The sequence below is a fragment of the Thamnophis elegans genome, chromosome 4 (assembly GCF_009769535.1).
Source record: "Thamnophis elegans isolate rThaEle1 chromosome 4, rThaEle1.pri, whole genome shotgun sequence".
In the NCBI taxonomy this organism is placed as follows: domain Eukaryota; kingdom Metazoa; phylum Chordata; class Lepidosauria; order Squamata; family Colubridae; genus Thamnophis; species Thamnophis elegans.
Window position 1 is genome coordinate 60005807 of NC_045544.1, and position 26659 is coordinate 60032465.

General features: G+C 41.8%; 1 protein-coding gene across 1 annotated transcript in view; it reads right to left on the reverse strand.

The window, feature by feature from the left end:
• Positions 1-26659, reverse strand: part of PRKN (parkin RBR E3 ubiquitin protein ligase) — a 774293-nt gene that overhangs the window by 462652 nt on the left and 284982 nt on the right. The window contains 1 exon segment of the mRNA XM_032215517.1: positions 2985-3103. Coding sequence (XP_032071408.1) covers positions 2985-3103 — 119 coding nt within the window.

A 26659-nucleotide genomic window follows, 5' to 3' on the forward strand; every position in this document is an offset into this window, starting at 1 on the left:
GATGCTCCTGAAGCCTCTGGAGGGCCTCCAGGGGGGGGGGGGGAAGAGGTTGTTTTTGCCCTCCCCAGGCTCCTATGAAGCCTCAGGAGCCTGGGGAGGGCAAAAAAAGCACACCAAAATGGGGAGGAGTGCTGGTCATACGTGCATGTGCACTGTGGTTATGCACATAACTATGGGTGTGGCATGCCCACGCATGACCCCCCCCCCATGAGCTCCCCCAGCTTTTGGCATACGAGCCAAAAAAGGTTCGCCATCACTGCTATATTCTGTTGATATAAGTTAAATAAAAGATAGGGGAGAAAATAAAAGAATATTTTGTTTATTCTTCAGTAGTTTTGGGAAGAATCTCTAGCTATGAGATGATTAGCACTAGATTTTTAACACAAAATAAATCAAAGCACATGACCTCAGGTTGGGGATTTGTTTGGAAAGATGAAACAAATTTGCTCCAAGAGCACTTTAGTGTATGTGCCACATAGCTTTCCTAGGAAAATTTAAAAGAGATTTTCCATGGGGTCTAAATTTTTTAAAAATTTTCCAATTTAACCTACACCCCTAAGATTTTCTGGTGGCCTCCCATTCTTATACTAATCAGGTATGATCCTGCTTTACTTTTCATAACAAACCAAATATAGCAGTAGCACTTAGACTTATATACAGCTTCATAATGCTTTATGTGGCTCCCAATAATCTTAGTCCTTATTTTACTGACCTGGGAAGGGTAGAAGGTTAAGTCAACCTGGAGCCAGTCAAGATCGAACTGCTGGCAGTCAATAGGCTGCAATACTGCATTCTAACCACTGCACCTCCGCAGCTCTTAAATTCACTTTGGAACTACTACCTAGCAAGGTGCAGTAAAGCATAATTGAAGGAGTGACCAGCATAAGTCACCTAATTCAGGTTGGAATTCTTAAGCAGAAATAAGAAAGCCTTTCTTTTTTATATTCAATTCTCTTTAGTCTGTCAATATAGCTCCTTCAGTAGCCCAACGCATCCAGAGGGCATCAGGTTAGGGACATATTAGCTTAGAGTATTCTTTCTCAGGAGGGATTTTTGCCGCTGCTGTCAATATTAAAAAAAGGGAACCAAATGCCAATTTCAAAACAAATCAAGTCTACATTCTGATTGCAAAATTGCTGAGCACAAGAACCAGGCCAATAGCAGAATTTTCAGTAAAATCCATTGATGTATTAGATGTGGAAATATCTAATTACTGTAACATACACAAAAGTTGAAACAGTCAATGAAAAGTATGAAAGAAACAGAAAATCAATGTAAATTGCATCTTGCAGCTCCACTTCCATGCACAGAACTGAAATATGATTTTTCGATTTGTGAGTTTCGATGGCTTCCAGTCAATTAATTCAAAGGGCCAATGGTCAATATGAATCTGACAGAGTCTTAATGAAGCATTATTTGTGCTAGAAAGATAAATGGAGAAAGCTACAAAAGTTACGGAGAACTTTAGTTTAGGGAACTTGCTTGCTTTTCCTTAACCATCGATAAGGTTAGACAAGAGTTAAAATGTGGTTACTTCAAAGAAGGAAGATTAATGGAATTGGAATCAAGAAATGGGATAATCCTAATCCTCTCTGAAGCTGGGGTGGGGTTTAAGCTTTGAGAAAGCTATTATCCCTTTAAAACTACAAAGAATCTCAGGGTAACTTAGCTTGGAGGACACAGAAGGGCTTCATTTGTGAAGCAGTGTTAACATGAAAGTCTACTGATTTTGCTATCTGTAATTGTATAGAGTGGTAGAAGAACTTCAGTTGTGCTGAAACTGCAATTTCCGTTCACACTCTAAACGTATATGATACAGAAGCCTATATCTGCTGAAGTCACTAAGGACATTGCCAGATACAAGTTCTGCTTACTTTTGAGAGGGATATTTTTATCCTACCTTTTTTCTATATACAACTCAAGGCAGCAAACATATCGATATTCCTTCCTCCTATTTTTCCCCACAATCACCACCCAGTTAGTTGTGCTAAGAGAAAGTGACTGGCCCAAAGTCACCCAGCTGCTTTTTCATGCCTAATGTACAGGTAGTATTCAGCCGGTTCGGACCGGTTTGCCCGAACCGGTAGTGTCCCACCCACTCTGTCTCTATGCCGTCCTATGTAGGCACGTTTTCAAGCTGTGTGCATGCGTGCAAGCCACACACGCGATCAAAGTGCATGCACGGAAGGCCGAGTGCATGCGTGGATTCGTGCGTGCTCACGTTTGTGAACCAGTAGGGAAAGTAAGTGAATGCCATCTTTGGCCTAAGGCATAACTAGAACTCAACGTTGCCTGGTTTCTATCCCAGCACCTTAACCACTACACAAAAGGCTTGTGCATCACACATATGCGCTATGTACTTGGAAGCACATTGAATATATTTTTCAGAAATGCATATCCTGCTGTTCCCCAAAGATACTGTTTTAAAATAAAGGATGCTCAGACTAATTTGCAACAAAACTATGTCATTATCATCGTGTGAAAAAAGCATGGTAAAAATTGTCAAACCTTGAAAACCACAGGAGAAAGTGAATAATGATCAGGGTTAAATGAAGGTATTAAAGAAACAGGAGAGAGTTTATGAATTTAAAAAGATCTTTGTCATATGACTGAGCATGAATAATAATGTAACTAGAGATATCTCTCTAGGGTAAGCTACAAAGACTTATTATAAAGATGCTTGTTTACAATGGACAAAGTTCTAATATCATATTCATCCATGAGTAAATCAATAAAATATACTGGTAGAAAATGAATATATCAAATAACATAAACTGATATGTCGGCCAATTTATGTAATCGAACTGGACAACATGCCATTTTATGTTGTTCAACATATTCATTTTCTACCAGTTATGAATACATGTAATTCCTGTTCCAGATATGAGGGCCCACCTTCTCCATAGGCAATATTAAACAGTTTATGATTTCAAATTTCAATTAGTAACACTAACCAACAAACAAGATAGAAAATGTAAACCTACCCGTGCCAAAGTCAGTGTCCCTTGTTTGCATGTTTTGCAACGAACCCGGAGTTTCCCAGGTTTCACGGCTTGGCAGAAGCTTTTGCAGAAAACATAAAAACTGCTGTACTTAGCAGCTTCTGTTGGGACAAACAAAAATGCAAACGCTTAATTTATTAAGACACCAACATTTCATTGTGCACATATCTGTATGTGTGTTTGTGTATGTAATAATAATAAGAAACAAATGAAAATCCACATAATAGAATATCAGAATGACATTTTTAATATTCTGGATAGCAACAAATTAAAATCAGATATATTGGATTATTTTTGAGGAAGAATAAGCATTTAGGTATTGGTGTATGTTCCCTAATGCAGCAATTCTATATCCGCCCCTTTATCCTTCCTGCTTCCACCATTGCTTCTAGTCCACTAGAAGAGTTAAACCCTCTCCATCTGGCAAGAGTGGGTATTATTATTAGACATATATATTAAATTGCTTCTGTCTCCATTGGGTGATTGAAGCAATATACAGAAATCAGATAAAAGCAGCAGTAACATAAAATACACAATACACCGAAATCAAACAAACACAATCACAAGAATAGGTTAACAAGAGAAGCCAGAATATTCATCACAATAAAATCTGAAAACATCATTTAAGAACATTAAAAAGGTAATGGAACAATATAGTCTACACCAGCTGCCAAACATATAATAAAGAGGAAGCTAACCTAATTTCTCTCCCTATTGTCTTATTATAGGCTTGCAATAATAAACACAGAGCTGGGGATGGGAGAGGCAGGGAATAGCAGCAGCTATTCAGACTGCCAGTGAAAGGTATGCCATAAACTTTGCTGCTAAATCCGTAAGGAATTCTTTCCATTATCTTAAAAACACATGGGACTCCTGTGGGAAAGTATTTAAATGATAAAAGCAAACAGTTGTGCCTCTTTATTATAAAACTGAGGTGTGTCACTTCACCCCTTTCCAGTAAAAGTGCCCATTCTATGGCTGTGACTCAAACTTACATTTTGCGTCTGTAACTAAAAATTATATACCATCAAACCCCAAGCGGCTTGCAAAAATGTGGGATTAGATAACTCAAACATCAAGCTATCCATATAGGAACTGTTCATAGGCAAAAGCTCACACCCCTGCTCCGGTAGATAAAATGTGTGAAGGAGCATTAAGCATCTTTGGGGGGCATCTTTGTAAAGAGCTGCAGGCAGAACTGCCTAACATTTTCAACCTATTAGGAACAACATAAGAGGAGTGGTGGGATTCAAATAATTTAACAACTGGTTCTCTGCCTTAATGACCATCTGGGTAGGCATAGTTCAATGGTCATGTGAATGTATGTGTATGACCAATTCAATGTCAGTCAGGTTGATGGCTGCTTCTCCTTAGCTGTTACAATGTAATAAGGGTTAACCGGAGAGGCAGTTTCTGTAAGCAGGGGCAATAAAGATTAGGTTAGAAACAACATCAGAATGTTTCCTTCCTGCCTTCCTTACAGGATTAGCCCTGTAAAGTGGGGAAAAAAACCAAAAGGACATTTCTTTCACCAACCGGTTCTCCGAACTGCTTAGAAAATTAACAACTGGTTCTCCCGAATAGGTGTGAATTGGCTGAATCCCACCACTGATAAGAGGGGAATACCCCAAGACAGGAACAAATAATTTCTGTTACTTTCATTTCTCTTACACTCCATGTCAACTCTCTGTGTTGACATTCCATGCAGAGTGTCAGCGGAGCCGGATCTCAGATTACAGTAGCTGGGTTGAGATGAATGAAACTATTGGATAATGTGATTTATGACACAGACTGAAGGGAGGACAGGAACACGTGCAAAGTTCAGAAGCAGATAAAGAAAGCAAAAAAGATGGCTGCAAATAAGAAATGCCTAATGAAGAATGCCTAATGAAGCTGTTAATAAATGACTGCTTTTTGTATTACAATATTGGGTCTCTTATTATGAAGCAGGCATCGTTAGGGTACTTTACAGATAGCCATCTTTTTGCTTTTAAATATCGGGGGTGCCGAGCGGGAACTCAGAAGACCATGGCAAAAGGACGGCTATCTGAACAGAGCTGGAGAGCAGCCATCTGACATCAAAGCCAAGATAAGCGAAGCAAGAGGAGATAAGTAATAACCCCTAAAAACAGCTAAAGCTGAGCCCCGCCTCCCACCCCATGCCAAGAAAAAGGGAAAGGCCCTAAGCGAGCTGGGAAGAGTGGAGGGGATGCTGGACTGGATCAAGTCAGGCCCCCAAAGCCCCAAATGGAGCCCCTGGGAAGTTCCATAGAGCAACGGAGGGAGGAATTTGAGTGGGTCACCCTCTATGAAGAAAGTCCATTATGCATGCCAAAAGAGAGGGGAAGAGCAGTGGATCCTCTTGAGGTGCCAAGAAGTGCATGGGAACGCAGCCCCACTTCTTCACCCATTAGAAGGAAGATGAAGCCAGTGCCCCTCCGAACTAGAACTGAGGAGTATCTTCAACATATCAAATGCAAGCATACTGATGCAGGAGGGGTTGCACAGGTAAACCCACCAGTGGCTGGCCAGGTTAGGTGGTCTTAATAGAATGGACCTTATAAATTCATATTAGCTTGGCTTTTCATTCTAGTGCCCTGGAGTCCCAAAGTTGACTTTTAGCTGGAGTGAACTTTCTCTCCAACTTCCTCATAAGTATTAAAAATAGGGCTGAACAGTGTGGCAAGACTCTGTAAAGGAGGGGCACAGGAAGCCAGACGTGGGGGAGAGATAGAACAGAGGTAAAAACTGCTGACAGCTTAAGACATTATAGGAATTTCTCTTTTTTGTATTTCTCCTATGTACTTTGCTGTAACATTCCAAATGAACTTCTGCTTTTTGAAATGTCATGCTTGTCTCGTGTATGGAAATGCCTTGAGAATGCACAGTGTGGAACACGGCATAAAAGTAGCCTCCTAGGCAGAGCCCAGGCAGTTCAGATTTTGGTGTGTGAACACGCTGAACTCTATGCATCCAAGAAACCTGTTTCTCTCACCTTCGTGGTCTCAAGTCCTGGTCTTTCATAAGTAGATTACAAACCTCAATCTGCTGCAACAATACAGAGGCTGACATGAGGAGGGAAGAGCAATGCTGATTGAACGCCCTGGTTCAGAGGAAAGGTTGATGGGAACTCAGACCAGTTAGTCCTATTCTTTGACTCAGCTGAGGTCTACCTGGAATGCTATGGACACCTCTACTCATCCCTCAGAGCCATAGTGAATACTATCGCAGAGGGACTAAAGGGATAAGCAAGGGAATGGCTAGCAGCCCTCCACAAGAGGAGAGCCCCTCCCCCAACTGCAAGGTGAATATGACTTCCTATGACTGCTAGAGGCCAGATTTGAGAAGGTGGAGGACCTGTATGCGGAAGATGAGCTCAGAGACCTAAAGCAAAGGGGCCACCGCATCAAAGAGCACATCCACAAATTGGAAAGCTACGCCTTTTACCAGAGTGCATTTTTTCAGAACAAGTCTGGACCAGCACATTGCCCAAATAACTGCCTACCGCGACATCCCAAACCAACACTCTGAGTGGTTCCGAATAGCAATAAAGGTTGACAGCGGTCTGCATGCCAACAACATGAGAAAGCAAATGGACACAAAAGAGAGAGATCAACCTGACCTGAAACCACCCATCCAATGGGGAACCATAGCACCACAGCAGGCCCTGAGACAAGCCCTCCCTCAAAGTCCGCTGAAATGCTACAGATGCGAGGGGATGGGTCATAGGGCATCTGTGTGCATGACCCCAACCGCAATGCTGAGGCCGAAACTACCGAGGGCATGATGGAAACACGGCCACAAACGGGCTACCCACACATCCCGGAAGGCCTTCCAGTTTGCAGAGGTCCCTCCCCAACCAGATGAAGTGGGGGAACCCAAGGCAACAATGACCAGTCACCAGAATCCTACGACAGTGATGATGAGAGCGAAAATGACCCAATAGTGAGAGGACCAATTCACCTTTTCCTTTTTCCAATACATCTCCCAGCCCCAAAGACAGGAAGCCAGGGGAATTTTCAAGCCCTAATGGACTCAGGCTGCACAAGGTGCTTGATCAGCCTAACCACAGTCCTGAAACTGGGATCAGAGCAAAAAGACTGGCCCACGCAATCTGGTTTGAACAGGTCAATGGGTCCCTAATGGGGGGAGCCTATGCCACCTACCTGACCAAACCAGAGAGCTAGTGGATCACTGGGAAGTAATTTGATTCATAATAGCCCCCCAAATGACAGATGCAGTCATACTGGGACTCTCCTGGCTAGACAAGTGGGGACCAACCATCTGGTGGCAAGGAGGTACCCGCAGGCTTAGGAGAGGAAAAGGGGCCCCAACCCCTTTTCCGCCAGCAAGCAGAAACACCACCCAAACAGGGAACCTCCCAAAGGAGCACACGAGAACATCTGGGAGCCACATCCAACAAAATCCCAGAGATTGAACAGATCCCAGGGGAATATCAGGACCTTACAGAAGTATTCAGCGAGACAGAATGCAACATTCTGTCCCCATACCGTGAGGCAGATTGTGCCATCGAAATAATCCCTGGGGCAAAACTACCCAAACCCAAGCTGTATGCCATTACATCCCGGAAAATGCAAGAAATGTGCAAATACATAGACAAAAACCTAGCACTAGGGTTCATCAAGCCAGCCAAGCCATGGGTTGCAGCCCCAGTCCTCTTCAAAGAGAAAAAATATGGAACTATGAGACTGTATGTGGACTTTCAAAGGATAAATGCTGTGTGAGTAGACAACCTATACCTTCTCCCCCTCATGAAAGATATGCTATCTCACTTGGACAAAGGAAAAGTCTTCACCAAATTAGACCTCAGAGAAGCATACTACCGAATACAGATCAGAGAAAGAGATGAGTGGAAAACAGCATTCAACTGCCCCCTAGGGAGCTTCCAATTCAAAGTGATGCCTTTCGGACTACAGGGAGCACCAGCAGTGTTCATGCAGTTAATAAACGAGGTGCTGAATGAACACCTCTACAAGGGGGTCTTCGTCTACCTGAATGACATCCTCACTTACACTGAGACCATGACTGACCACATACCCTTGGTCCGCCAAGTACTGGAAAAACTTCTGGCAGCCAACCTGTACGTCAAGGTATCAAAATGTGAATTCCACCATGAGCAACTAGACTACCTAGGCTACCGAGTGTCAAATGAGGGAATAGAGATCGACCCAACCAAAGTGCAAGCTGTCCTAAGCTGGCAACCCCCTTGCAACCACAGACAGTTACAAAGCTTCCTAGGGTTCGCAAACATCTATAGGCAACTCATCCCCTCCTTTGCGAAGATCGCCAAACCGCTGACAGACCTCCTGAAGACAGGGAGCCCAGGAACAAAACCTCCCCTGGGACAACCTCTGCAGTGGGACCTAACCTGCCAAAAGGCATTGGAGACACTAAAAGAAATGTTTGCAAAGAAACCAGTGCTGAAGCATCCTGACCCCGAGCAACCCTTCGTGATCCAAGCAGATGACAGTGACATGGCAGTAGGAGTGGTGCTACTCCGAAGAAACAACCAAGGAAACTTACAACCCTGCACCTACACCTCCTGCAAGCTCACAGACACAGAGAGACAATGGGCCGCATGGGAAAATCAGGCTTTCACAGTGAGATGGGCACTGCTAAACTGGAAACACCTGTTGGAAGGGGCCCAGAAACCGTTCAAAGTCTGGACTGACTGGAGGCTCTCAGGATCCCACGGAAACTATCACCCAAACAAGTCTGATGGGCTCAATATTTCAATTGCTTCAACTTCGTACTAAAGCACATTCCAGGGCAGAGGAACTTTCTAGCTGACACCCTCTCCTGCATGACCCAGTACAAATGCAAATGGGGGCAGAAGGTGGACATCATCATTCCCTCTACCCGAATAGCTGCTCAAGTGACCACCAGATGACAATGCTGTGTCTGGCATGACCAACCAGCAGGTGACCTAACCACGAGACTCAACTGAAATTGTTCCAAAACAACCAACACATCTTGACAAAAAGAGGTGACTTTGCATGGAAAGGGACTAAACTCTATGTCCTGGAATCCCTACACACCCTAATTCTCCAGAGGAGCCACGACGCCAAACCAGAGGGCACTTTGGATTCCTAAAGATGTTACACTTAGCCCGGAGGCAATTCTGGTGGCCCAAAATAAAGAAAGATATGGACAGGTACGTGAAAAGTTGCACCATCTGTGCCACAATGAAGAGGTGACTAGGAAAACCCCTGGATTGCTGCAGTCGTTAGCAGAGCCAACAAGACCGTGGGAGGAGATCGCAATGGACTTTATAGTAGAGTTGCCAAAAAGTGGGGGACTCACGGTGATTTGGACTGTAATAGACCTGTTCTCCAAACAAGCGCACTTCATACCCTGCAGCAGACTACCCTCAGCTCATAAGCTGGCCAAACTGTTCCAGAAGCACATCTACCACCTACATGGACTACCCCGAAAAATTATCTCAGACAGAGTGGTCCAGTTCACGGCTAAGTTCTGGAGGGAGATCCAGGGTCCATTGGGGCATCCCAGGGCCTTAGCTCGGCTTTTCACCTGATCACCAATGGGGGGGGGGGGGCAGAGAGACTGAATGCTATGGTAGAGCAGTACCTGAGGTGCTATGTGAACTATCAACAGTCCAATTGGGCAAACCTTCTGTCTTTCGCTGAGGTTGCAAACAATAATGCTGTTCACAGCAACACAGGACTAACACTGTTCAAAGTAGTGAGTGGCATGGACTTTGTCCCAATGCCTGAGTATCCAAGGGATCCCCCTTCCTCAGTCAGCTTGACTGACTGGATGTCAATGCTAAAAGCAACCCGGGAGAATGTCAAAAAAGCACTAGCTAAAGCAGCACAAACCCATAAGAAGCAGATAAACACCGAGCTCCACAATGACCATTCCTGATGTGAGAGAAGGTTTACCTCTCCACAAAATATTTGAGGTTAAGACTCCCTAGCAAGAAACTGGAACCAAAGTTTGTGGAACCATTCCCCATGGTAAAGATCATCAACCCAATCTCAGTGCAACTGAAACTGCCCGACTGCTAGGAAAAATACACCCAGTATTCCATAGTAGCCTCTTAAAACCCATGGTTGGATCCACTCTGAGACCACTGCTCTGGGAACCGCCAGGCCCTGTGGTCATAGGGGGCCAAACCCATTATGAGGTGCAACTCATCCTTGATTTGAGGTGGCACAGGAGGCAACTCCAGTACTTAATTAAGTGGAAGGGCTATCCCTTGTCAGAGGCATCTTGAGTAAAGAGTAGAAATATCCAGGCTGATTGCCTTATAAAGAGATTCCATGAAAAAAATCCAAACAAGCCTGGAGGGAGGACGTAGCCTTGAATCCTATACTGGTATTCAAATTGTTTTTGCTTGCACAGATTGCCTTTGAAAAGTAAGGGGAGCCCGATGTCAACTCTCTGTGTTGACATTCCATGCAGAGCGTCGACGGAGCCGGATCTCAGTTTACAGTAGCTGGGTTGAGATGAATGAAACTATTGGATTTATGACACAAACTGGAGGACAGGAACATGATAAAGCAGATAAAGAAAGCAAAAAAGATGGCTGCGAATAAGAAATGCCTAATGAAGAATGCCTAATGAAGCTGTTAATAAATCATTGCTTTTGTATTACAATATCAGGTCACTTATTATGAAGCAGGCATTGTTAGCGTACATTACACTCCAGAAGTGAGCAGGACATAGTCAAAAATGGGCCTGATAAGAGTTGATATTTTTAGTTAGTGAAATGCATAGTTTCTACATCAATTAAGACACTCATTTGGCCCTTAAAAAAAATCCCGATTACTGAAGGGGAAAGGAGGAAAATATTCACAGATCTTTATACAGCATACTGTTTAGATTTTGAGGAGCTGCATTCCCCCATATTCCAAAATTGTTAGAGAAGATAACTTCTTGAAATAAGAAATTTCATATGAGAAAGAAATGATTCTTCTAATATTTAAGACAACAAAGAGAACAATATTTGTTTGTGCTGTTTGGTATTTTTCTTCTTCATGATTCTGTTAGCAGTCTGGCTTTGTTCCTCCTATTGATAACAGACGGCCCAAAGTGCCAAACTAGTCTGCTCTTTTGATCATAGATTAATTAGCACTTATTGATTGTAGAGAAATCACTCCTAGGCTGAAGTGAAGCTTTAAACAAAAGAAGAAACTGACTTCTTTAATAAGAGTATGAAAGTAACCTATAATAGAAGAGATTAAAATATGAATGAACACATCTAGTCAACTAGATATAACCCTGGAGAGTGTGGAAAGAGAAGCTTTAAAAGGAATTTTAGAAGGAAGGAATAGGAAAGAATTTGGCAGGAAATTTTGGTTAACTTGTACAAGTCATCCTGACCAATAACTGAGCTCATTTTCTTGCTGGCTTGGGGAATTTTGGGAATTGAAATCTAAAGTTTCTGAGGTTGAGTAGCACTTCTTTAAAGACCTTACTTGTTCAAAGTCATCCAAAAATACTGAAAGTTGGCCCTATTTAATTTAGCACAGCAGAAATATGCAGGAATCACACTTGTGTAGATTGAAAGTTGTCAAGCTACCCAAATGTTAATTTACTTCCTTAATGAAAAGGCAATCTTTCAACATTAAATACAGAATGAAAGAGAAAAGTTGACAAGTTACAGATTTTTCAATTTACTGGACTAATTTAAAACATGATGGCATTAAATATTTGAATGGTAAGCTCCCATAAGCCAGTTCAGAGTTACTGTAATTAATTTACCTGCAGCTCAGAACATAAACAACATTTACGATTGCCAGAGGTTGAAAGAAGGAGCTGTATATTTTACTCAAGAGCCATAAAACTGCCTTTACCTTAATCATTTCTGTTATATAACAATAGCACTTAGACTTATATACCGCTTCATAGTCAGTGGTAGGATTCAAATACTTTAACAACTGGTTTGCCCAGGGTCAGGTTGGCTGTCGTGGGAGGTATGGCCCATCTCCGTCCTCCAGCTCTGCTACACATGCGGGTTGAGCCTCCTGCAATGGCCAACCTGACCCTGGGAAAACTGGCTGTTAAATTCCTCCCATCAAAGTGGATCCTGGGTGCTGTGCTGCAATGGAGAAACAGGCAATGGAATGGCTGGCACACGGGAAGGAGGAGAGAAAGCAGCCTTCTCCTTCCCTCACGCTGGCCACTCCATTGCCCATTTCTCCATTGTAGTGCAGCGCCCAGGATCCACTTTGATAGCAAGGTAGTGGGTAATTTAACAACCAGTTTGCCTGAACTGGTATGAACTGGCTGAATCCCAACACAGTTTACAGCCCACTCTAAAAGTCAACATATTGCCCCAACAATCTGGGTCCTCATTTTACTGACTTTTGAAGGATGGAAGACTGAGTCAATCTTGAGCCGTTCAGAATCAAACTCCTGAAGTGAGCAGTGAGTTAGCCCTGCAGTACTGCATTCGAACCATTGCCCCACCAAGACTCTTTCAAAGTTATTTGAAGAAATTTAAAACCACTTGTCAAATAGACTTTTTTGATCTGAAAGCTAAGAAGGGTTAAACCTAATTGGTCTGGGATGGGAGACCAACTGGGAAAAAAAAACTGATTATAGGCTGAAAAGTTGGAGAAAATATCTTGTGAGAAGGAAAGAACAAAAACCATTTCCATCCTGTTGTCAGAAACTGAGCAAAATGTGAAGAAAACTCTATCTTTTAAAGAAACATTTACACACATCCCTTTTGCTTTTGAGAACCATAAACTGATTGCAAAAATACTAATTGCAATTATCATGCAAAAGGTACCCAGAGTTGTGTAAATACTCTTTCAAGACCACAAGTAGTTTACCAAAACTTTGGGTGCACCCCAGTTGTTAAATGATTAAAGTGACTAAAATGAAATTATTTAAATACATCACATCATTTGTGTTTTTAATTGTTGACATGACTAATCTTCCTGGTTTTGTTCCATTTTTGGTGATGCTGGTGGTGAGGACTGTAATCTCCACTGTGTAACTAAAGATTTAAAAAAATCAGTTCTCTTAAGTTAGATTGCAGTTCTAACACAGAGAGGTGGACTTCAGATTAAACACAATTAAATAGTAAATGTGATGATGCACATTTAACTTGATGAATTTATTATTTGCGACAGCAGTTCTCCTGTTGTAATGTCAACACTAGATACTAATAGTGGCTGCAAAATTAGGGTAGGAAAGCAGCCTGAAAACCAGAAATCCATATGTGTGCTGCTAGAATCAGCAGGAATTGAGTAATACTTTCTACTTACTATGCCTCATAAAAACTAGCACAAACTCCCCCCCCCCACTCTGTCTAGCAATAGCAGTAGCACCTATATACTGTTCTATAATCCTTTACAGCACTCTCTATCCAGTTTAAAGAATCAGCATATAGCTCCCAACAATCTGGGTTCTCATTTTACCAACCTGGGAAGGATGGAAGGCTGAGTCAAACTTGAACTTGTTAGGATTGAACGTCTGGCAATGGGCAGAGTTGGCCTGAAAAACTGCATTCTAACCACTGCCAAGCCTTAGTACTATTAATCTCTTTCATGAATACTATCACAAAGCCATCACAAGCATTAAACCTAACATAAGAGGGGGGAGATAAAGTATGCCTAGCATAGTGCTAGAAAAGGTGCCTGCTAACAAGCAGGCCCATGCAAAGATGCAGACTAATTTACCAGTTGTTTTTCCTGAAACAAATTTGCTCAACACACCACAGGAGGTGCCCCCAGATCTTCCAGAATGAAGTAAATGTCCATTTGCATCAACCTGTCTGTTGCTTTATGCAGATTGGCTGATAGCAATCTTAAACTTCTGTAGACATATTATTGGGTTTCTGTAGAGAGCAATATCACCAGCCATGAGAACAAGAGGCAATCAGAATAAATTAAAAGAATATGAACGTATTGTGCCTCACTAGCAACACAACTCCTAATCTAACAATAGCAGTCCCTGTTCCCCTCGAATCGTCAGGACTAATTTCTCACAAACAGCCTTGATTAAGATTATCTCCCTTTGTTTTCAGGGGCTAAAAGAGGTGAAAATAAATCTGCCTCAAACACAACATCAATTCTGAAGTAGTATTAATACAAAAAAAATCGTAATTAAGGCACAGCGCTGGCAATCACTCAAATTGCAGCAGTATCAACCTTACAACCTTGTCTTCCCTGTTCAATCAAGCACTCTAGGCTTTCATAGTTTTCCATTAACGGTTTATAGCACTGGCATGCTGTTAAAATGTGCAGATATGGCAACTGTTGATTAAAACATTAAGGTCCAACTTTGAGATAGAAGGCATGGTGCTAAATGTGTGGGCATGCATGTACACCCAAGGAAATGAGTCGTTTCAAAAGTTATCGTCCATGTGTTTTCTCTTCCTTCAGGAAAATGTAATTACTGATGTTAATCAGGATTCGCTTGGCAAATACATGCTAACATTATGGAACCATATGTGTCTCATGCATAATCATATAAAGGATTGGCCTTTGAAAGATCTTGGTGAGATTAAATAGAACAAAAGGCAACAGGAGGTACAAGGGTAGATTTCTTTTATAACCTGATGCACATTCCATTTATAGAAAAATTACTGCTAATTCTGTCAGAGTTTGTTGCATAAATTCAAATCCAGAAGCACACACAGATAACTGATTCAGCTGGATTCATTAATTTCTTTATATACATAAGAATAGATGAATAAATGCACAATACCAACAGGTGGTTCTTCCACATAAACACAAGGCAGGAGAGTTATATTTCAGCAGACAATCCCAGACAGACTGCTTGTTTACTTCACAGAGCAGCAGACTGCTTAAGTTTAAATTCTCAGCTAAGCCACGTCCAGACTTCTTGCTTAAGTTTCCGTTTCAATTCTCTGCACAGACTCAGATCTGTTTAAGCTGGATGTCCATTGGATGTCTCAGTTGCTATGCCTATTCATTGGCTGACCTTGTTCCCATGTTTCTCCCAGTTATGAATATTTTAACAAATTCTGGTTATGTCAACTTTGTATAGTTGCTATAAAGCACAAGATCATGAAAACATGAAGCCATTGAGTTGGAATGAATTTGCTGCAGCTAACTATGTCAGAATCTTAATGTTCCATCTCTTTTCAAGTTACCCACCATCATCTTAAATCTCCATGTTTCCAGTCTTAAACTTCATTAAACTTTGGATAACAGTTTTCACTGTTTAAAATGGTTTAAGTAGTCTTCCTCAATATGGTGGTTCCAAAGATTAGGATTAGGATTAGGATTACTTTATTTATATGCCGCCCTTTTCCCTGGGGGGACTCAGGGCGGCTCACAATCCAAGGGGGAGGAGAGTACAAGACAAAAATACACACATAAAACAGCACATCGTTAAAAGAAACGCAACAATCATACTATTCGGGTGGGGTTGAAATCTTAGCCCCAGGCTTGTCGGGACAGCCAGGTTTTAAGGGCTATGCGGAAGGTCTGGAGGGTGGTGAGGGTACGAATCTCCACGGGGAGTTCGTTCCATAGGGTCGGAGCAGCCACCGAGAAGGCTCTCCTCCGGGTAGGTGCCAGTCGACATTGACCGGCTGATGGAATTCGGAGGAGGCCTAATCTGTGGGATCTTATTGGCCTAGTGGAGGTAATTGGCAGTAGGCGGTCTCTCAAGTATCCAGATCCAATACCATGAAGGGCTTTGTAGGTGACAACAAGCACCTTGAAGCGCACCCGGAGATCAACAGGCAGCCAGTGCAGCTCACGGAGGATAGGTGTTACGTGGGTGAAACGAGGTGCACCCACGATCACTCGCGCGGCTGCATTCTGGACCAGCTGAAGTCACCGAATACTCTTCAAGGGCAGCCCCATGTAGAGCACATTGCAGTACTCCAGCCTAGAGGTCACAAGGGCACGAGTGACTGTTGTGAGAGCCTCCCGGTTCAGGTAGGGACGCAACTGGTGCAAATGCCCCCCGGTCACAGCTGACAAATGGTGTTCGAAAGTCAGCTGTGGGTCCAGGAGGACTCCCAAGTTGCGGACCCTATCTGAGGGGCGTAGTATTTGACCCCCCCAGCCTGAGAGATGGAACACTTGGCCAATTATTGGGAGGGAAGCACAGCAGCCACTCGGTCTTATCTGGATTGAGTACAAGCTTGTTAACCCCCATCCAGTCTCTAACAGCCTCAAGGCCCTGGCTCATCACGTCCATCACTTCATTGAGTTGGCACGGGGCGGACAGATACAACTGTGTATCGTCCGCATACTGATGGTATTTTATCCCGTGCCGTCGAATGATCTTGCCCAGCGGTTTCATGTAGATATTAAAAATTAGGGGGGACAGGACCGAACCCTGTGGCACCCCATATGTTAGGGGCCTAGGGGTCGATCTCTGCTCTACGACTAACACCGACTGCGACCTGTCCGAGCGGTAAGAGGAGAACCACCGTAAAACAGTGCCTCCCACCCCCACCTCCCGCAGTCGTCGCAGAAGGATACCATGGTCGATGGTATCGAAAGCCGCAGAGAGGTCAAGGAGCCCCAGGATGGAGGCATGGCCTCCATCCCTGGCTCGCCAGAGATCATCGGTCAATGCGATTAATCACATGACAGCTGTAATTGTAATCAAGTTACATCTGGTCTTCAAAACTTTCACCCAGACCACTTGCCAACTTGTGGAATAGCAAGTCTTCCATCATACAGAGAAAATTGCCATCTTGAAGTTTTTATCCCAGCCTATGGAGACCCTGATAGTGACAGTTGTCTTATGGGATCTAGGAAGACTGTCTTCTCAGTGATGGTTTTCCTCCTGAGGAATGATTTGCCCCAGAGATTGCTCCCACCCTTCTGACATTTTGCAAACTACTAAAGCACTAATTCTTAGGCCTGGGGTTAATATAGTGGTTGAGCCTCTTTGGTTTATTTGTTTTGATTCTATCTTCTAGTCTGGTGTGTGTGTGTGTGCGTGTGTGTGTACACACACACACACAACTCTGAAAGCCCAACACCAAGAGCCCACCATCACAGTGAAGGAACAAAGGTGCAAGCAGTGAACCAATTTACATAACTTGGCAGCACCCTCTCCCACGCAGTGACAATTGACATTAAGACCAACTGCAGAATCGCCAAAGCAAACTCTGAATATGGCAGACTACTGACCGCCATGGGACTGGTGGGATCGCCATGGAATTGGTACAAAGGTGGATCACTATGGAATTGGATGGCATTGAAACTGAAATAATAAATCCAATTTAAAATAGCTAAGTTTTGAACTCTTTGGTTTTGAAATCTTTGGTTTACAATACTATCTTCCTTGGGAGGCACTAATCGAATTTGATTGTTTAACATCATTTGGTAAATTAAGGTACCCATAGCAAATGATGGATGAAAAAAATCATTATATTAATATATATATTTTCATGATTGGATTAACTGTAGGACATTGAAATGGAAACATTTTTTTGTATTTGTACTAGTATTTATATAAAGAAAAAATATTTACTTAATAGTCCTAAGGGAACGCTTGGATTTGTGTGATGACATCTAATTCTGGCAGACAGCAAAAGAGACAGACTAGATTAAAAAGAAAAAGCTGCATTAATTCAAATGAGATAACTTATTTATCCTATTTATCAAATAATATATTTATAATTTATTTCTATACCACCTTTGAAGTACAGTGGAGGAGGGCTTAGTACTTGGATAATATAAATTAATCAGAAAAACTGATGATTTTTATTCTGATTTGTCTAATGGGGAAGCATAAAGCTTACTTAATTCATTTATTGCTCATTCCCCAGGAATAATACATAGAATTGTCCTTTCTAATTTTATCCTTTTGTATAAGTGGGTTCAGAGAAAAGGCCCAAAATTATTACCAGCCCAATTAGATAGATCAGATTGGAAAATAAATTCCATAGGAAGGCTGAAACTACTTTTATTGAGAATGGCTATAATAGCTGGATCATATAAGTCTAATTGTGTTATATCTACTCTCTTCTTCATATGCTTCTGTGAATTAGAAAGGTGTCTGTCTGAGCCTGTTATGCATACCTTTTCTCTGCTATTGATTTAAGATTTTTTGCTTTGGCAACAGAGCTTGTATATTTCCATCAAAGTCCTTCCTTACTTTCTACAATGACAAAAGACGTGAGCCTCCAAGTTGAGTTGGAATTTAAACTTTTTCTGCTTCTTGTCTTGAGTAAAAAAATAAAGATTGTGCTCAGACTGCCCACACATGCCAAGGTACTCACAATAACTCTAGATGGCATCCATAGGACCAGAGGTGGTATTCAGTAAGCTCTGACCAGCTCTGGAGAACCGGTAGCGGAACTTTTGAGTAGTTCGGAGAACCGGTAAATACCACCTCTCACTGGACCTGCCCCCATCTATTCACTCCCTCCCGCATCCCAGCTGATCGGGAGGGAATGGGGACTTTGCAGTAACCTTCCCTGGAGTGGGGAGGGAATGGAGATTTTGCAGTATCCTTCCTCTGCCATGCCCACCAAGCCATGGTATGCACGCCAAGCCACGTCCACAGAACTGGTAGTAAAAAATTTTGAATCCCACCACTGCATAGGACATCCAAATTGCTCGAGAGAGAATGACTTCAGATGTTTAGGCACAGGTTTCAGGAAGCTGTTAAGTATATTTAAGTGAGTAAGTGGGCTTTTACAAAACACAAATGAGTTACAATGCTATTTTCAAAAGCTAATTTTCCATCTAGGTATATAATTAAATGTATGATGCAGATAATATTACTTAGAATATTAATACTGAGAATATGACTGGGGAATTCTGGGAGTTATAGGTCACACATTGTAAAACTGCCAAGTTTGAAATACACTGTTCTAAAACATTCCTCCAGTGTAGCTTATACTCGAATTAGTGACAGAGGTAGGAGGACTGATCATATGAGACTAATCAAACAGGTGTAAAGGAAGAGAAAAGCAGAAAGGAATAAAAAACAAGCACAGTCTTTGCAAATTAAGGAACACATTATGATAGATGGTCTGGTGTCATGATATAACTAGTATTTTAAATGGTAGTTCATGAGAAAGTCTGCTAGCCGAAATACATCCCTACTTAAATGGAAATAACAAAAGACATGTGCTAGAAATATTCACTGTGATTTTCTCATCTGAACCAGCCTGGTCTTTAACCATCTTTCAGGATAGGGCAAAATCAATGAAAGCCAGGTGGCATAGAAATTTAATTAAATAATATAAGATTATGGTTTAAATTGTTTAAGCAGCACTTAGGGGTTAGTGAAGTTGGTGAACTTTTTCCAAGTTTTCTCTGGCATTCTTGCTGCCATTCTTGCTACCAATCTTGCACAGACTCAGAGCCCATGCTCTTTCCCTCCTACTACAATTGAATCTTGTGTTGACCTGAGCCTGGGCTGCATGTGGTAGAACCACTGCAAATAAGAAAAACAACACCGCACCTCAGAGATGGAATGGATGGCAATGTATGTGGGGACATGTGAGAGAGTGTGGAAACATGAGGAAGGAGGAACAGGGGCGCTCTGGTTATATAAGGAGATGTGGTAAGTGGTCTGGGGCTGAATAGAGAGTTTGATATCATTTTGGTAACTGGACATATTCAAGGATGCCATTTGCCATGTCGTATATCCTAAACACACCATACACATTTCTGGAAAAAAAGTATATGTGATTTAATATTGGCATCTTATGAAAAATACCCTTTGAATGTGTTTGTGATTATGTTTCTCCAGCCCGAAATTAACAGCTGATTTCTGACACTTATGATTAATGTCTTTTTCAAATCCAATTGCTGATCCAAATTACTTCCAACTGCTTACATTCCTCCCCCAGCCTTTGCTGACAAATTTTGAATTTGACCCAAACGATTTTGTAGACAGCAATGTTTTTGAACAGTTTGAAACAAAAGAAAGTGGATTTGTCAATACACAATCTCGTACACAATACCAGAAACTGTTATATGTCACTGGCCCTTTTTTAAAAAAATCCAGCCATCTGACAAGAATTACATCCATTGGCATTTGTCCAAAGAAGCAGAAGGAGAAAATGAGGAAACACAATATGAGGACATTTTGTATTATTTTTTTACATGAAATTTTTCAAAATCTGCTTAGAAAACGTATTTGGGGGAATGCTTAGTAGTGTTTAAACTACATGTGGGGAACCTGATCAGCCTAACCTGAAATTATGATCTTCAAATAGTCACTTTCCCTATGATATACCAGATTTCAAACTGGTAGAAATCATGAGACCTATCATTTAAAGAAAAACATGAGAACATTCAAGCTTTGAATATCAATTAGACCTTCAGCCTAAAAATGTTAGGATTTTTTTTTTTTTTTTTTAGGATTTTATTAAACATTTATATGCCACCCTTTTCCCTGAGGGGACTCAGGGCGGCTTACAACAATGAAGGGAAGGGAGTGCAAGACAAGACTTAAAAAGAAAAAGAAACGTGAATAAAAGAAATTAACCATAAAAACACAACATTCACTCAACATTCGGGCGGGGTGAGAGTAATCCTATCCCCAGGCCTGACGGGATAGCCAGATCTTGAGGGCTGTGCAGAAGGCCTGGACTGTGGTGAGGGTACGGATCTCCACGGGGAGGTTGTTCCATAGTGTCGGAGCTGCAACTGAGAAGGCTCTCCTCCGCGTAGTCGCCAGTCGGCACTGACTGGCGGATGGAATTCGGAGGAGGCCTACTCTGTGCGATCTGATGGGACGCAGGGAGGTAATTGGCAGGAGGCGGTCTCTCAGATAGCCAGATCCACTACCATGGAGCGCTTTATAGGTGGTAAGTAAAACCTTGAAGTGCACCCGACGATCGACAGGTAGCCAGCGCAGCTCACGGAGGATCGGTGTTATATGGGCGAACCGTGGTGCGCCCATGATCACTCGCGCGGCCGCGTTCTGAACTAGCTGAAGTCGTCGGATGCTCTTCAAGGGCAGCCCCATGTAAGTTTATAGTACAGCAAAGCAAAATAAGATTGCAATATCAGAGAATCTCCAATACAATGAAACATTAAATACTTAGTTTGTGAGACATATTGAGAAATATAAACCTGAGAAGAGCTGAAAAAGCTTTTTGGGTGAGAAATTAAAACATCTTCAAGGGAAAAAAACTAATATCAATCAGAATATCAATCAGAATAGAGCTGGAAGGGGCCTTGAAGGTCTTCAAGTCCAGCCCCCTGCTCAAGCAGGAAACCCTGTACTATTTAAGACAAATGGCTGTCCAGTCTGTTCTTTAAAACTCCCAGTGATGAAGCACCCACAACTTCTGAAGGCCAGCTGTTCCACTGGTTAATTGTCCTCACTGTTAGGAAGTTTCTCCTTAATTCCAGCTTGCTTCTCTCCTTGATTAGTTTCAATCCACTGTTTCTTGTCCTGCCCTCTGGTGCTTTGGAAAATAAATTGACCCCCTCCTCTTTGTGGAAGCATTTCAAATACTGGAATGCTGCTGTCATGTCCCCCCGAGTCCTTCTTTTCTCTACACTAGCCAAACCCAAAATAAAATCCAGTTGCCTTTTGGAAAAAAAAACACTTTTGGGACAACCAGGACCTAGATGACTGAGAATCTCCACAGACCTTGAGCAATATAAAGGTATTAGCTGTGCCCAAAAGTGTTTAAAATAAACTGAAATTAAGAAAAGGTTTTCATATTATTTCCCCTGAAAAATATTAGATGGGCATTTTCACAATCAGATTTACTATTATAAAAATATCTGAAAAACTCCATTCAATATTCTGTATTTATTAACCCTAATAGACGCCTAGAGCGATGCTGGAGGGCTAGTAACTCCAAATCCGACCGAACACTACTAAGAGCCTTTATTAGGACTTATTTAGTGGTGATAAGGGCAGCAAAATGTACTCATTTTTCCGCTCTTATTGCGTCCGCAGAATCTCGCCCGGCTGCCCTGTTTAGGATAACCTACTCCCTCCTGAAAGGGAGGGATGCGGGGGAACCCTTACAGGGAAGAGCTGAGGAATTTGCCCAGTTTCTGTCAGACAAAGTCTCTCAGATTCGGACGGACCTGGACTCCACTTGGACAGTGCCAGTAGAGATGCCGACGGAGGGCCTTGATCAAATTTTGTGGAGTGAGTTCTAGCTTGTCACTCCTGAGGAAGTGGATAAGGCTATGGGAGCGATGAGTGCCGCCACCTGTTTGCTGGACCCGGGTCCCTCCTGGTTGGTCTCGACCAGCAGGGAAGTGACACGAGGCTGGCTCCAGAGGATCGTGAACACCTCTCTTCAGGAGGGATCTTTCCCGCAATTTTTGAAGGAAGCGGTGATGAGACCCCTCCTTAAGAAGCCTTCTCTGGACCCAGCTGTCCTTAAAAACTATTGTCCAGTCTCCAACCTCCCTTTTTTAGGGAAGGTTGTTGAGAAGGTGGTGGCCTTCCAACTCCGACGAAGTTGGATGAAGCGGATTATCTAGATCCCTTTCAGTCTGGTTTCAGGCCTGGTTACTGCACCGAAACCGTTTTGGTCGCACTGACTGATGATCTCTAGCGAGCCAGGGATAGAGGACGTTCCTCTATCCTGGTGCTCCTTGACCTCTCAGCAGCCTTCGATACCATCAACCAGGGTATCCTTCTGCGGCGGCTAGAAGAGGTGGGAGTGGGAGGCACCATTTTGCGGTGGTTCTCCTCTTACCTCTCTGGCAGGTTGCAGTCGGTGTTGGTCGGAGGACAGAGGTCGACCCCTAGGCCCCTTAAATTCAGGGTGCCACAGGGCTCGGTCCTCTCGCCCCCCCCTATTTAATATCTACATGAAGTCGCTGGGTGAGATCATTCACCGGCACGGGATTAAATACCATCAGTATGCGGACGATACCCAGTTGTATCTGTCCGCCCCGTGCCAACTCAGTGAAGCGGTGGAAGTGATGTGCCAGTGCCTGGAAGCTGTCAGGGTCTGGATGGGTCTGGATGGGCTGCCCCTGAAAAGTGTTCGGAGACTACAACTGGTCCAGAACGCAGCCGCGCAAGCGATATTGGGTGTACCAAGATACACCCATGTTACACCCATCCTCCGCGAGCTGCACTGGCTCCCGATCGGTCTCCGAATGCGCTTCAAAGTGCTGGTTATCACCTTTAAAGCCCTACATGGCTTAGGACATGGATATCTACGAGACCGTCTTCTGCCACATACCTCCCAGCGTCCGATAAGATCTCACAAGATGGGCCTTCTCTGGGTGCCGTCGACTAGACAATGTCATCTGGGGACACCTCGGGGGAGGGCCTTCTCTGTAGCTGCCCCGGCCCTATGGAACGATCTACCCCCAGAGATCGGGACCCTCCCCACTCTCTCAGCCTTCCAAAAGTCTATTAAGACCTGGCTATTCCGGCAGTCCTGGGGCTGTTGACCTCTTGAATGAGGTCCAGCCCCACTAAGGTTGAGTGCATGTTGTGTCTTTTTAACTTGCCTTGTCTTTCTATTTTTAAATTTTTTAGTAGTCTTTTAAATTGTTTTTTATGTAAGCCACCCAGAGTCCTTCGGGATTGGGCGGCATATAAATTTATTAAACATTAACATTAACATTAACTAACTTGCCTATCTAAAAAGTGTAACATACTTCTCTTAAGCAGTTGACATGGTTTCAATATTCTAGTTTCTAATTGTTCATCTTTTATTAATCCCAGGTAATCAGAGCTGGTAAGATAACATTCAACTTTTTAAAACAAATTGGCATTGCTGTATCCATTTTACTATATCAATATCTTATTTTTACAACTTCTCAGACTAATATTAATAAAAATTATTGAGAAGTGATAAGTGATTTTCCAGTCTGTTTATTTGCAATCTTATTGCATTCCTATATTGTACTTCATGCATTATGATCTTTCATGGAACTTTGCATAACTGTTTGCATTTTACTACCAGTAGTACGAGACAGAGAAATACAGAGTCTGTGTTTGGACTACAACAAAATAAAATGCACTTTTGGCAGTTGTGTAACCAATGGATCTAGTGAGGAATAAACTGATAACCTTATACCGTGCATGTCAAATACTTGCTGGTATATGTTTAAAGTTGATTAAATGAAACTGATTTCTCATCCAAAAATGCTGAGATAAAGCCAAAGTAAAAAAAAATGATGCTTTGAGTCCCAGTAGCGGAGAAAACGGGGCTTCGGTTAAAAGAAAAAAAAGCCGTTTAAAACTAGCCCCCACCGCTTCTCCGCTAAAAAGGCAGGAACCATGGCGAAGAGATGACAGGATGACTAACAATACTTGGTTCGCCATCACTAAAAGAAAAATTCAATGAAAAATTCAAAAAAATTAAAATTAAAAATAAAAATTTAAATTTTAAAATATCTATGGAGGAAGCTAGGTCACAGAGAACCAAAACATATGTCTTGACAGCCAGATGACTGAGCGAAAAATTTGGGGGATCCCAGTAGAGTGGAGTTACCAATGGCTCAGTCTCCAGGCAGAAGATGATAGCAATACCCAATTCTGGCAATTTCTCCCTATCACTATGGAGAATAAATAGATTTTTTTTCTAATATGCCAGAATAATATGACTTGTTATCTTCTTTGGAAGCCAACTTACAACCATCAACATTCTATAGGCATTCAATATTCTAGCAACCAATATTAATGTTGACATGAATATATAAGTATTTGTATTAATATATCATGTGAATCTCTTTATATAGAATTAGAAAAGTCAAATATAAAGTAAAACATTTGCCTACTTAGTTATTAATCTTCTTCCATTCACATTGCAGAAGTGCTATATAGTATATTAGCTCAATGCAGTTACCTGTATGCCACAGACACATCTTGACTTGAGTATTATACATTATAACAGATAGAATAAAGCCACATGCATGAAGAATGGCATATGAACAGAATGACACATTAAGCACGCTTCCTTTTTCATACCCCTCTCTATTAGCATTATTATTATATTAGCCTTGGTGTTGAATGAGTTCGTGCATTTTTCTGATCTATACCACACAGACACAATTCCCCCTACTTCCTTCTTACGTAGACAGCATCATGTATAGTCTCAAAATTCTTATCATGTAGAAATTTCCTCATGATAAGTACAATTAAAGTTACATTCCATTCATATATTCACTTTTGGGGGCTTGGGAAGAGGAAAAAATAGCAAATAATTAAAAATAATATAAAATATATAAATGTAAAATGCAAAAATCAAATATAAAAATAATGTAAGGTTCTAATTTTTTATGTGTTTCCTACATTGTTTTTGTTTATTTGTGTTATTGACTTTGCTAGGCTGGGAAAGGATTAAAAACATAACAATAAACTAGGAGCAATGAATAAGATTCATCAAGACATCAGGGGTAAAGGTGAGGAATAGACACAAATAATCACAGTGCTTCTGGGCAAAGCCAGGTCTTTTGAGACTGCTTTAAGGGCAACTGGGTCAAGGTCAAGGCTTATAGTTCTAGAAATTCTAGGCACCATTTTAGTCAATGGAATTTTCAGCACTTTTTACTAAGTTTTCCTCTTAACAATCCAAGGGACAACAATTTTCATGAAGAATGAACACTTCTATCCAAGATTTTAGTTCCATTACCATGTTCTATTTCATTGTTCATATTTTCCCAACACCATATTTAAGGCATAGGACTGTTATATAAGAACGAGTAGTTTGGAACTTGGTAGTTCTCTCCTCACCACTGAAACAATCTTCTTTCTATGAGGCTAAAACGATTAATCTGTTAGGCTTAGTACAGAGTCTTGTTTTTTTACTTTTTCTTTCTCACTTCCTAACAGTCTAGATATTGCATGTTCCCAAGCCAAATGCTAGCAAGAGAGTACAACTTTAACACTTTGTTCCCACAGTTCTCTTTGCTGTGTTGGTGTCCAGGTAGTGTGTTCTATTGTGCCTTCAATTTAAATATAACTGTGTGTTCCTATACAAAATCCAGACTGTGGGAAGAGGAAAGCTCAATAATGAATATAACAGCTTTATCAGGACTCTAAACGAATACACCTGACACAAATGTTGTTGTTCCATATTCTGCACTATCTTTAGTAACTCAAAAAAGAACAAACATAACTATGCAAGACAATCCTGGCAATATTTTTGATATTTTGGACTTGTCCTACATTTCCTTGATGTATGACTACAACTGAACCCAAATTTCCATTGTCAAGCAGTTGTTAAGTGAATTTCTTCCCATTTTAAGACCATTATTGTCATAGTTGTAAAATGAATAACTGCAGTTGTTAAATTAATAACATGGTTGTTAAGTGGATCTGGCTTCCCCATTGACTTTGCTCATCAGAAGGTCTCAAAAGATGATCATATGACCTCAGGACACTGCGACTATCATATGTCATAAACACATGCCAGTTGCCAAGCAACTGAATTTTGATCACATGACCACTGGGTCATAAGTGTGAAAAAGGGTCATAGTTATCTTTTTCAATGCTGTTGTAACTTCAAATGATCATTAAATGAATAGTTGTAAGTCAACAAATACCTGTATCTATATGTAGGATAATGCAGTGCTGGTTTTTGTGGCCAGAGGTGATCTAGAATGGAAAACTGAAGAAGACTGAAGAACACTGGGAATCTATGTCAAGAGTTTATAATCCTATGAGAATCACCCAATGGGTGAAAGTTGTACCAGCTGTACTGCAGGCAGGAGCCTATAATAGGCAGTAGCAATATAGGAAGAAGTTGGAGGCAGATGATC